The sequence below is a fragment of the Lepisosteus oculatus genome, chromosome 1 (assembly GCF_040954835.1).
Source record: "Lepisosteus oculatus isolate fLepOcu1 chromosome 1, fLepOcu1.hap2, whole genome shotgun sequence".
NCBI classification, from domain to species: domain Eukaryota; kingdom Metazoa; phylum Chordata; class Actinopteri; order Semionotiformes; family Lepisosteidae; genus Lepisosteus; species Lepisosteus oculatus.
Window position 1 is genome coordinate 43,341,771 of NC_090696.1, and position 13,434 is coordinate 43,355,204.

Genomic DNA, 13,434 nt, shown 5'->3' on the forward strand with positions numbered 1-13,434 from the left:
GGTCCAGTACTGAGCCCAGTGCCAGAGCACAACAAGGTAGCAATGCTAGCCACTGCACCTTTGTGACCCTGTTCCACACCTACAGTATATGTGTACATGGTAGTTCTATATACAGCATATATATTTATACACTATACTGTACTGTATATACAAACTAGCTGAATTTGTGAATCATATTTTAAATATAAAATGTAACTTCTTTTGTGTGACTGTAAAAACAGAGTTTAAATGATAAACAGGCATAAAGGCCTATGTGGTACGCTTGTAAAATGTAACAAAAAATCACCAAATGCCATGACTACACAGTTGTTTTCAATAGTTATACATACATATCTTCTCTAACATAAGACCCAGAAAATCCAATGACTCTAGACATATGAACTCTTTAATCCAGGGGTCCTGGAGAGCCAAAATGCAGCATCTTTAACACTATTAAATCACTAGTTCTTAAAATCCTGGAGGCTCTAAATAACTAAACAGAAAAACTAAGCAGACTGTTTTTTAAAGTAATTTAGATATAATCTGAAACAAAAATCAGAACAACCTTTCAGCCTACAAGACACAAGTGGTACTAATAGGAGATCCTTTAACTTATAGTAAAGAAGGATACCTGCTAATTTGCTTAATGAATTCTAACTGATCACAAGGAAAGGGTGAATTAGTTAGTTATAACAGGCTGGGCTGAGGTCATCAGTGGTTAGTGATAGACACCCCTGCTTTAACATACAGACGTAAAATATGATGGTGAATTATTCAATAAGAAATGTTTTCTTGCCAAAATAGTAACATAGCAATGAGGGAAGTATCACAAGCTTAATTAGGGAATTAAATCTTTTTTAACAGTGAGCCCCAGTTAATATGAATGTTTGGTATGAAAAATAGAATATTTTTTGTTATAATGTAATGATATAAACAGTATATGATATATATATATGATATATACTGTTTATGAAAGTGATATACATTCCTGAGGTACTTACCGATGGATGATGTGGCAGCATTGCAAGTAATACAGGGCTAGTGCTAATTCACAGATGTAGAGTTTCACAGTTTCTTCTTTAAAATGTACATTCTGTTGTAAATGGTAGCGTAAATCCCCTCCAAGAAGAAGGTCTACTACCATGAACATGTCTTCTTCGTCCTGGAAAGAGTACCTAGAGGAAAGCAAAAAAAAAACGTCAGTATCAGTATAGATTAATAGATTATTAGAATGTGGCTTTATTTGGTATGAGCAATTAAAAAAAAATATGGCACTTCATTTGCGCCGTATCTTTTTTTCAGTTCAGATTACTTGTGTAGCGGCGAGGCTTATTAATAAGAAATAATTAAGTGTTCTGAGCCTTCCCAAATGAGGCCCCATTTCTCTGTTCATCTCTGTGGTGCAGCCACAGAGAAACTATTCATGCAGGCTGATTTAAGGTTTCCTAGGACAGCTCCCAAAGGGGGATGCACTTAGCTAAGCCTGGCTATCATGATTAATGGTCATCCATTGGTGCCTATCTGTCTAGGGAGTGCCAGATGGACATCTGGACTGCATTCCTAAGTGTCAGGAGTAAGTGACTCATATCTCACCTCGATCAACCAATCAGGGACTGGCAGGGCCGAGTAACCCACGTGGGACTCTAATGCCCATGGAACTTTCAGCCAATGAATGAGCTGAAGTTCCTGCAGGTAAAAACAGGCAACACAGAGAGCCGAAGAGATTCAGTAAGATTCAGGAGAATTCTGTGGACAATTCTAAAGGGAATTCAAAGGAGAATTCCAGGGCAGAACGGCCCAGGAGTAGAAGGCTCCCAAGGGCAGGACATTCTCGCAGCGCGCCTCCTGACCATCCTGAGACTCAGCCCGGACAACCACGGAATGGCCAGTGTGTCCGAGGGCCAGAACTTTCCTTTGTTCTAAGAGTCGAGAGCGGAGGTTGCCAGAGAGTAACCAGAGGATCCACCCGAGGTTAGCACCAGCAGCAGGCCTCGTGAACAGGTCAGAACTGTGGACAGCTGAATCACTATTCAGAACTAGCTCTTCATCAGAAACGAACCGGTCCTCTTCCTGACTTGCTGGGACCCACAGTCACCTTTTCTCCTGTGCACAAACTGTGCTAGTTAAAGCCAACACTAACTAGCCGGTCAGTGAGCATCAGCAGCGCACCGTCACAAGCCGCACAGCACAGCCTGGCACGCAGCCAGAGAGCGCGGATTGGACAGCAACTGCCTGTAACTGTTTCTTTGTGCCCACAGGAGATCTGAATCCCCAAAGATTGGATGAGTATTTAACTTCAATGCATTACAGCTCGAGAATTCAATTGTTATCCCAACCAGTTGATATCAATTTAATTCCTAAGAGTTATGTACTTGTTTTGAGTATCTAATGTAGAAGTTATAACCAAGTTCATTTATGAAACGGTCTTAATGAATGATATACTGAACATATGTTCTCTTGATATGTGTAACACTTTGTAACTGATTGAATATATACCTTTTGTATTCTGATAGCCCTCTCGATAAGATCTGTTAGGTTTATATGCATATTCTATGTATTAATAAACGTATCCTCGTGTATTAGTACCTGTGTGTGTACGTTGTTTGAGTTATGTCGCATGGTTGGATTCTAAAGCCATCAAAAGAATCAACTTTGTGATTTACTGCTACAATTAAAAATTGTCCCAGTAAATGCCCAAACCCTACAGAACTGGTGCATTCAGAGAGCACACTACATTACATTTTGGCTATGGCAACATTACACTTGCTTTTTGGATGTATTTTAGAAAACACTTTTAAACTATTCACAACACTTTACAAAGCACTCCCATTTGAATCCACAACATTTGAAGATTCATTCACACAATACAGAAAAATAATATAAACTTGATGTACGTGCTGCCTTAAGGCCAATCCTGGAAAATAGAGGGAGCTGGGGGTCCCTGAGGGTTTAACTTGTTTGCTGAGATGTGAACTCAAAATATCAGAGTGCAAGGAACTAATGCAATAGTGGACACAGAGCCGGAGCAAAGCTAAAAGGTGATCTTTTGTTTGGACTCACTCTCTTTTCAGCATCATATTACAGCTTTAAACATTCACCACTATACTTACATCATATACATATCATATATTTGCATTATGAGCCAAGGCATAAGTGTAGTTAAGTACTTACAGTACTTTCTGGAAACTTCAAAATATTTTTTTGTTAAATTTGTTTTCCTCTGAAATGAAAATTAAAAAACATGAGATGAGAAATTCTAAAAAAAAATCATAAGTAGTAAAATAAAACTATTATGTATAACAGTTTTAGAAGTATTTCAAAGGTTCTGCTGGAGTAGATAGTTGTTAAGAATAATAGAACCACTCATTTAGAACATAAAATATAGATAATATCTTTGGAATGTAATCAGCTTGAAGCTGGTTAAATTTTTTTTTCTACAGAACTTAATCACTGTTGCTCAGTGGAAAAAATCCAAAAGCTGTAGAAGGATTAAAAGTGGAAATAATTATTAGAAATCACAGGCAGCTGAATTATCGTCTGTGAACTGCGGGTTAATGCAATAAAAAGGAATTAAATGTTAAATACTGTTGAATCTGTAATGTGATAGTAAAAATAATACATTTGAATTGAACAGAAGCTTTTTAGCTCTTATTGCCCCACTTAAGAATAAATCATTTGGTTTTGTTTTCTTCTTGATTTAAACAGTCAGGACTTACATCTGTATAACTGCACAGCATAAAGGAATATGTGACACACACACTAAGTGGTACATGGTCTCTTTTTTACTTAAATATGAAGTTTTTGCTGATCAGGATGAACAAATATCTCATTGAGCAACAAAATGTGCCCCATTTACTTTTTCAATAAAATAAAAGAAAATGACAGAATAAACCAATAGAACTTACATCCAAAGCTAAATCTTTTTGATGGGAAATTCAGTGTTAATGACCCTTGCTATTTAAGCAAGCTGTTGCTGAAATCAAAAATAGTGAAATGTACATTATAATATTTTTTACCTGGAACAAAAGATTTGCAACAGAAAAAGGTAAAATCAGTCATTTTGTGAGCAAATCAGCTGCACCATAATTACTTTTTCTCCAGAAGGCCATGCAATTTTGCTTCTCTAAGCCTCTTATAAGCTCAAAGCAAAATAACAGGAAAGACTTGATTGATTCCAAAGTAAATCAGCAGTTCTTTGATACAACTCCCTGTAAGTTAGGAGAGCCTTAAGTGACACAGTCACAAGATTTTTTAAATGAGCAGGGCCACCATTGTAGCAGGCTAACTAAGTTATCAGGGTCCGTTCAAGGCTGTTTTTATTGATCTTAGAACTTGCCCTTAAAATAATGCATTTTCAAATCTACCAATGGCTATTCATTTTAATCTTGCAGAAACAAAACAAATCTGGTTTGCAATTATTGTAGCTGAATCAAAAAACACCACCTGCTACCCTGAATTTCATCTCTTGTACAAGTTCTAACTGCAATTCATCTAAACAATACAAATTGAAAATGAAAAAGTATGAGTTCTCCCATTAATGGAAAATACAGAATATGCATTTTTTTTACTTTACATATTGCCTTTTGGGATCTTTTAATATCTATATTATATTGAAATATTTGTATTATTTTTATTACAGGATTTATAATATACATAGTTTCTTTAAGGATATTCTAAAGTAATCTACAAAGAAGATTATATGAAATAAAACAAACTGCTTTATGTTAAGGACAACAATAATAATACTTCTGATGCAAAACATTGTTGAAAACATTGGAAAGCAAATACACAGAATGAAACATAATTTACCTAAAAGATAAACATGTATAATTCAAAACTGAAACAAAAATGTTTACTTTGACAAAGATGGCCCAAATCAGCCCAGCTGAGCCCACATTACAAATGTTGACTTTCGGGAATGGAGACTTTAGAAAAAGTTTAAGAGAAGCAAAATGGAACATGTTTACTGTGGCATCAATATTGTTATATGGAATTTATATTGTACACAATATGAATGTATTGTAAATTAGTATACATATTGCATACTGTATATAGTATTCTATTTATATTGAAGTAATGAATTAACAGACATCCACTGAGTAGGAAAGAAAGGAATAAATGTTATAGAGCTATCACCAACAAACAGTTATGCTGTTGGTTTTGGGGATGGATGCTGTTCACTCCTCTTCAGCTTTTACCTACTGTACTTTCTTTTTTCTGTCCAATGAGGAGAAGAGGTAGCACGCTACTCTCCTATCCAGGGACTATTGTTGGTGGTAGGGATACTAACTGTAAGATAACAGCGGTCTAAAGATCAGTGATGCAAAGTAACTGACCAAATACCTAATGACCACGTCTTCCCATGAACTCTTTTGAATGAATTGGTCATGCCACAATTAGTTTGTTTCAGTTCTCAATTAGTGTTTTCATTTCAGATGTCTGAAGGAGGTTCACAAGATAATGATAACTGTAATCATCATGACCAAACCTCTCAAAGATTAATCCTTTTAGAGAAGAAACAAAGTCATTTCCCCCTGCCATCACTTACATTTTAAAATACATCATTCACTTTTTTTTTATTCTGGATTGCTTCAAATATTTTAACATTTCATGTCATCTTATCTGAAAAGAACTCCTTTACAGACAGGAGACAGAATTGCGTATCATTATTTTTGCCCTTAAAATACAAAAAAATACATCTGTGTGGGAAGGTGATTATTTAATCAAGGATTTCTTAAAATCCTTTTTGAATGAACTGCTTTCATGTGTTGCTAAGAAATCATCAACAACAAAAAAGCAAAAACTTCAACAAAAGTTAAAACTTAAGTTTAGTTAAAACTGTTAATGACTGGATACGATGTTTATGCAAAAATAAAAGTCACCACATTTTTTAACACAGTATACTGTATTTTTGTGCATCTGACAGCAGTTAGAATTTGCACATTGTCACAAAGAGTAGCTTACAAATTATAACCTGCAAATTACATAACAATAATAGTAGTAGTAGTAGTAGTTGACACCTGAAGAAGGCTCCACGGCCGTAACGTTGTGTTCTCTTTCTTCTTTTTTTCAGCATGGAATAAACCTATTACTTGTTCCGTAGTAGTAGTAGTACAGATGTCTATGTTAAATGTCCATGTTAACTATTATGCAATTATTCCTGTCAAAACACATAAAATATATTGCTCAAAAACTTCCTGATTACTAGTGCTAGGGGATAGTGTAGCGCAGTGGGTAAGTCTTTAAATTCACAACAGTGGATTCAAGCCCCTGCTTTAGACACCGCTGTTGTACCTTGAGTGACGTACTTGACCCCGATGACTCCAGTTCACGAAGCTGTTAGAAATGGGAACAGCATTAGACGGTTCAGCTCTGTGGTGGACTGGTGTCCTCATCTGGGGAAAGGTCTTGTGTTCTCTGTTTGGTTAACACCATGGAAACCAGGACGTGCTCTGGCCTGATTGGCTATGTAGCTTGAATACAGACCTATTGTAAATACTACTCATCAGGTTACCAATGTAAGTCACTTCTAAATAGTCTAGCTAAGGCTTTACATTTATTGTACAACTTCATTGAAGCCACACACAGTCCCTCTGTCCATCATTAGGAGCCTGTGCTTCATTCTTCTTTTGCTGAATTACGGAGAATGTCTCTTGAACTCACTTTAGGTTTCTGGCAGAAGCCGGAGATCCGGAGCCACTAGAAATGAATGTCTATATACCTTTGTCATTGCACAATTTAATTTGATTTTTTTAAAGTGTCCATTAGCAGCTGAGGCTAGAGCGGTCAGAAGTTATACATACTTTATCTACTCTGGGCCCACAACTCCAACTGTCATTGCTACAGTACAAACACAAACGGTGCTTTTCTCTTGTTATCGGGTACATCCCCACAAATATTCAAACTGCTACAGGAATTATATTAACGCCTATCAAATATGTAGAGAAATGTGCTTTTGTGCATTTGTTCTGAAATGCAGAATATTTTAGAGCACCAAAAAACCCCAAGGAAGGGTCTACAGCCAAACCATTGCTTTTATTTCTTTATTTTTAATTTTCAGTGTGGAATTAATCTCTATTTCTTCCTTTGCAACTTTCACACTGATACGACTCCCCACTCCAACCTTGTTAATTACAATTACATGCTTGTTCTTTAGCGGCAATTAATGTTACTATTAGCATTATTGTTTTCTTTTTACTTCACAGGCCTAATATATTTTTATATTTCTTATTATTAAAAACTGAGCTGTAAAACATGATAAAGCACACAAAAAGCACTGAATTTTAGTAATAAAGAACTTGAGTAGCTGGGGTTAATATTCAAAAGTTTATGACAGTATCACTCAGTATCACATTTAAAGAAAACTGTATTGTAAAAGCCCGAAATATTACTCAGATTTTAAGTAATATTTAGTAGCTTGCAGATTACAGAATTGAACTACCAATGGGACCTAGCTGATGTTTTTAGTATCCTGTTGTCTACCGTCACAATTTGAAACACTCCTCAGCATTAATTAAATTGTATTTAGTGGAGTATCCTAATAGTACCAAAAGGAAAGGCACAACAGCCCAACACGACAGAAACAATTATAACCATCAATTACAAACTAACAGATTTTTAACAAAATGTACTTGTTATGTACTAATGATTAGATGCTCTAAGTGGAAGCTTAATGTTGACAGAATTGTATAATTGTAAACCATTTAGCTGGCAGAGCTGAGTGAAGGTTCAGAACAATATGGAAATGAAGGTAAATGGAACATTTCTTATTGAGTCCGAAGAGTTCAAACTTTGACTCCTCTGTACAGAGATCATGTTTCCAGAACCCCTGTGGATCATCTATGTGCTCTTTGGTGAACATTAGACAGGAAACACTGTTCTGTTTGTAGGCAAGTGGTTTTCTCCTTGATATCCTACAACGAACACCATTCTCGTCCAGTCATCTTGTGATAGTTGAGTCATGAACAGTTACATTAAACAGGGTGACAGTAGTCTGCACTTTCTTGGATGTTACTCTGGGGTTCTTTGCAATTCTTTGATAATTTTCCAGTTTTTTATCAGAGAGTTTTAAGTAGGATGACCACTCCTGGTAAGAGTGACTGTTGTCTTGAACTCTCTCCCTAAGATTTCCTTAGATTGTGACATGGCTTGTTTCCACAGACCTATACGGTGAAGACCAAATTCACAGTGTTTCTGATCTTTATATAGTGCTGGGCTTTCCAAACACAGCCCACAAATTCTACTTAATTCTTCAAACACACGATTCTAATTATCCCCCTAGTTGAGCCAATTAAACTAGGGCCTCACCTACCTTTTCATATCCCTGTACCTTATTTACTGATTGTTTGTTTAAGTCATATGTCATTGTATTTCAAAGACATGGAACTGGTCACTATTAAACCTATTGGACATTTGCATAAAGACTAGTTTTGATTCAAGAAGGCTATCATGGCAACATTCCGAAATTGTTAGTTATCATTGGGATTCACAACAGTTTTCTTGGCACTGTAACTGTAGGAACTGAAACCTTTGAACTATTCCCACTAATTGGGAATAATCCTCAGATGTTAAACAATCCATCCCTTTTCTAATTGTTTTATCCAATAATAAAAGCAAAATGTACAAGGCTGTATACACAACTGCACAACTTACATCTGAATACATAGACCATCCACTAACACCAAACTGCAAATCTGGAACCATACATAGAAACTTGGCATTTGTAATTTACTGAATGATTAGTGCTTTCGTCTTAATTTGACAAATCAAAAGATATTTGACTTTTATCACTTAGAGGTAGAGTGCAGCAGGTAAGCTTCTGAAGTGAATGTGTAATTATGCATTGATTACTCATAACCTGCACATGCTGTCATTTGAGAAGAAAGACATCTAGAGGGAAAAGAAAGCCCAAAGAGAGAAAATTGAATTCAACTTGCACTGAAAAAAAGACAGAATGAACTACAAGATATTTGCCTACAGCAAAATTGGTTTACTGCCAAATAGCTTTATTTTGTTGCAGCTTAAGACAGCTATGATAAAAAGAAGTAATTTAAAGATCCAGAAATCATGGGGTTATTTTGGTATAGTTATAATTAGTTTAATTATTGGAGTTTGTAATGGAGTTTTAAGAGACTAAACCATAATTCCCACAAATTGCTGGCTCTTTAGGGTATTAATTTTTTTTACCTTAATTTCACAGCATTTATCATTTAACACTCCTTCACCATCCCCAAAATCATCTCTGGTACAGCAACCCCGTGGAGGTCAGCAATTAAACCAAGCTGGTTAATGCCAGACATTTGAAATTGCTCTTTCTTTACTGCAGTTGGGTTATTGGGGTTTGAGGAACAAGTAAAGGTTAGTTCCATGCAGAAATGTAAAAAACACAGTGTTTCAACTGTTGCTCCTTCACGGGTGTGAGGAATAACACAGAGATTAACAAAGGACAGAGCAGATAACATGTCTTCTTCAGGTGAAGAATTTTCACATGCTTTCGCCCTGTTATTTCATCTGACAGGTCAAACAGATATTGTTCTTTACCTATGGGATTTACCTATGGGATAATTTATAAAACTTCAAGTCAAATCAGACCTCATGTTTTTTTTTTTTCATTTCAAAATACACTACTGTATAGAGTTCATGCTTTCATAAAACTTTTACTTTTTCATATTTTTTCAGAAATAATTCATACTGTCAGTTATCTGGATTCATCAAAACTTGTGTTACAGATTCTTAAATCAGACATAACAAAGGAAAATCTGACCAAAATTAAAAAACTTTCAGGAAGCTTGCAGTTTCTGAAGCGGTAATTGAATTAACATGTTGCTTGATTGGAATATTTGGAAATATTTTTTGTACTTAAAAGTTTGTGATTTTTTAAAATGAAATCCAATAGTTAAACAACCACCTCAGACAGTTCTGACATGAAAATAGCCAAACTGTTCAAAGTAATCCAATTATTAAATCAATTAAGGATTCAATCGCAAAACGGAAAGCTTGACTCGAACAAAAACCAGCAGAACTGAGAGTTAATGCACTCAAACGCATCTACCTTTAAAGATGTTAAGAGCAGTTAAGCAGACACTGAATTAAACAGGACATTCAAACCGAATTAACTTTTTACTGTCACAAAATTATTGCTTGGTTATTGGTATAGCAACATTCCACCACCTGTATCATGTGAGAAACATTCTCTAAGGCTTTACAATTTGGAAAAGAAGGAAAAGAAACAAGCATGGGGTGAGTTGTTTCAAAATAAGGCAATTGTATACAGTAAGAGTGTTGATTAATACCGTTTCAGTGATGAGCATTAATCTTGCCTTTCAAAAGTGGCAGGCTTTTTTGCATCATAGTTAAAAATGCTCATTATAGTCCCAGAACAAAATCAACTGTGCTTGTCCTTTGGCTAATCACTTTCTCTTGAGATTAATTATGAAAATGCGTCACATCAAATGATGACAAATAATGCAACATGATTGTAACCATTTCAATTCCACTCTAAATGGTTTAGCTGCGGCTTAAAATGGAAAATAAAGATCTACGGTATTTACTAATTATGGTGCATATTTCCATATCAGAAAACAGTCATTATTAGCAGACTCATAAAGATGGCTTCCAAGTATAGAAAAATCTGAGCATCCATGTGTGAAAATGAGGAGATGGGGACAACGAGAGCCTCTAGCAAAGAGTGTGCTTTTCCAATGAAATGCACCTTCCAGGGAAACATTACATCGAGAAATGACCCCATCCTACAGCTCTTACTGCAGCAGTAAACAGTATATAAAGAGTTGTACTGCAAATTGCCCTAACAGAGGTTTGTAAAACTACACATTTGTAAAACTGCCCTTTCTTTCTATTCTCATGCTAATGTTTAATAGTGATTAGTTTTAAACGTCACTTTAGCCTATAATACTGATAATTCTACCCCGGAATGCCATACTCAATCCAAAACAAATTCCAAACTAATAGTAAGATAATAATATTATAATATATAGTTAAATTAATGAAAAAACTAGATTAATTTTCACCATCTGTCTTAGAAAAACAATCGCAGTTTTTGCTCTTACTGTATGTTAACTTTCCAGATGTCTTTAAATTCAGTTGTGTTTTCCCCAAGCAACTAAAAAAGACTTTCTAAAATACCAACATTAGGTTGCAAACTCTCCACTGGACAATTTGGCCTTTTACTTCAACATAACATTTTTAATAAAATAAAAAAAACAACGTGAATATCAGAATTGTGGGTAATGAAGCACAATTCAAGTCACTGAGCAAGTGAATTCAAATAAAAAAATATCATTTTTATTGTTTCAAATACAAAATGTCTTTAAGCACCAAAGCAATTTTTTCTTCTATATTTGTAAATCAGTAGAGGCTGGCTTAATGATGGTACATGCAGTAGTGATGATAATACTGCTTACAATAATGGCATTAATGGTAAGTAGTAAAAAAGAGACTCTGACTAAACTCCAGGAGGCAAGTCTGGAGATGGTCACAGAAGTGATAAAAATAGGCCAAACACAAACAAAAGTGTGAAAACAGTGTCTGTTTACAGAAATGTAAAGAAAATACTTAGAAAAACAAAAGATTAAGAAAATAATAAACTGCCGTTTCTCCATGGATTTACCCAATTACAAAATACTGGTTCACTCGACATAAATCACACACAGATCAGATTACCAACTTAACACAAACTGGAAGACAAGTCTAACTGTTACACCATGAGTGGCAGGTGAAATGCCCTAATCTCCACTCCTGGCTCCTCTTGGAGGACAGAAGGCCTCCATTTGAACCAGAGCAGAGCCACGGTCTGAAAACCCAACAGACAGGAGACAAAGGCAACACTGTAAATACACAACAGGTAAGACAAAAATGCAATTAACTATAACAATAAGCAAACTATAAATGAAAAAATATAATGTGCTTCCTCTACATATTTACCTGTATGATGACGAGCCATAATCGAAGACTCAATGATGACAGCAATGAAACATAAAAGTGAACAATGAATCTAAAAGATTATGAGAGACAGAAGTCATGCAATGAAGGTGTGCAAAAGCCCTTCATTCCTGAGATGCAAATAATGACAAAACTGCTACCTTATATGTCTGGAGGTGTCTGCAGTCTTCTTACTGTATGTTATTGTTACAGTCTGTGTGTGACATTACAGCTTCTTTCAAGTAACATGAGGATGAGATCCATCCTTCAATTAAGTACTTACTACCAAACAGGCTCAATGGGTCAGATGGTCACCACTCTTACATTCTTAGTATATTATGACAATGTGTTGAACATAACAATAACTGTAACAAATGAAACAGAACTTTTGAATTGTTATAGTTTTGGGGAAAATACCATAAAAAACAGGATAATTGACAAATCACACTATTACATACTTGAACATCTATTCATTTATTTTCTAAAAATACACAAATATATACTATCATTAATGCATATGCAGTTTTATCAGTCATATTTTTAGATATGTGATAGTACATTGACTGCAATAAAAAGAGTTATTATAAATATCAGTAGGATATGCCTTAACAATAAAAAAGGGTGAATGATAAAGATGAGTATTTTTAATTAAAATAAATAGTAGTACTATCTATTTAATACAGTACTAGTATTTTGACAGCACAGATTTCTTATAGTTTCATTAGAAACTGATATTTTCAGTCAAAAATTGTTTTCGTTTATTGTGTCGGGAAATGTAACCTGAATTGTGGAATGCATGGTATATACTGTATTTTTTTGAATTTGGGAATTAATCTGCTGTAATTGATTAGATTCGATCAATTAATTGATTAGATTAGCTTAGATTAGATTAGAAACTTTTATTCACCAAGTACAAAATATACAATATTTTTTTCTTGGTGCAGTGTCAATATAAATTCCAATAAAAAAAGGAAAAAACCTGCAGATAAAAACAAACCTCAGTGATATGTAGAAATTAGAAGTATATACAGTTGAATGATAAAATTTACAATGAAAACTACATATATTTACAAAAAATATCAGTGGCAAGCACCGTAAATAAAAATGTATAACTAGTCCAGAGAAGGAATATAAGTGTCCTTGTTTATGAGAGTTATAGCCTAGGGAAAGAAACTATACAGGTGTTAGTCCCAGTTTTTAGGGCTCTCACTCTTGGTCTCCACTGAGAGGGAAGATGCTGGAAGAGAGAGTGGAGAATTGGATTGCATTCTTAGAGTTTACAGACATTAGCTGGAGTAAAAAGAGACAGAGGCCACAAAGAAGTAACCCTTGACCCTCAGCAGTGCAGGTGAGTAGATTACTGCTTTCAGAAAACTGTCAGACCTGAGTATGAGATGGTGTTTCTTGCTTGTGCCCTATTGTATTAGTTGAGTGCATATCTGGATCTTCCCAGCTGATGCTCCTATAAAACTGCTTTTTTCGTCCATAGCAGATATTATCCTAGCAGAGAGAGCTCAT

At 35.1% G+C, this 13,434-nt stretch overlaps 1 protein-coding gene across 1 annotated transcript in view; it reads right to left on the reverse strand.

Moving 5' to 3' along the window:
• LOC102692193 (serine/threonine-protein kinase 32B) overlaps positions 1 to 13,434 on the reverse strand; it is a 135,299-nt gene that overhangs the window by 67,671 nt on the left and 54,194 nt on the right. Inside the window, exon 4 of the mRNA XM_069190296.1 lies at positions 981 to 1,154. Coding sequence (XP_069046397.1) covers positions 981 to 1,154 — 174 coding nt within the window. The remainder of the gene's footprint in view (positions 1 to 980; positions 1,155 to 13,434) is intronic.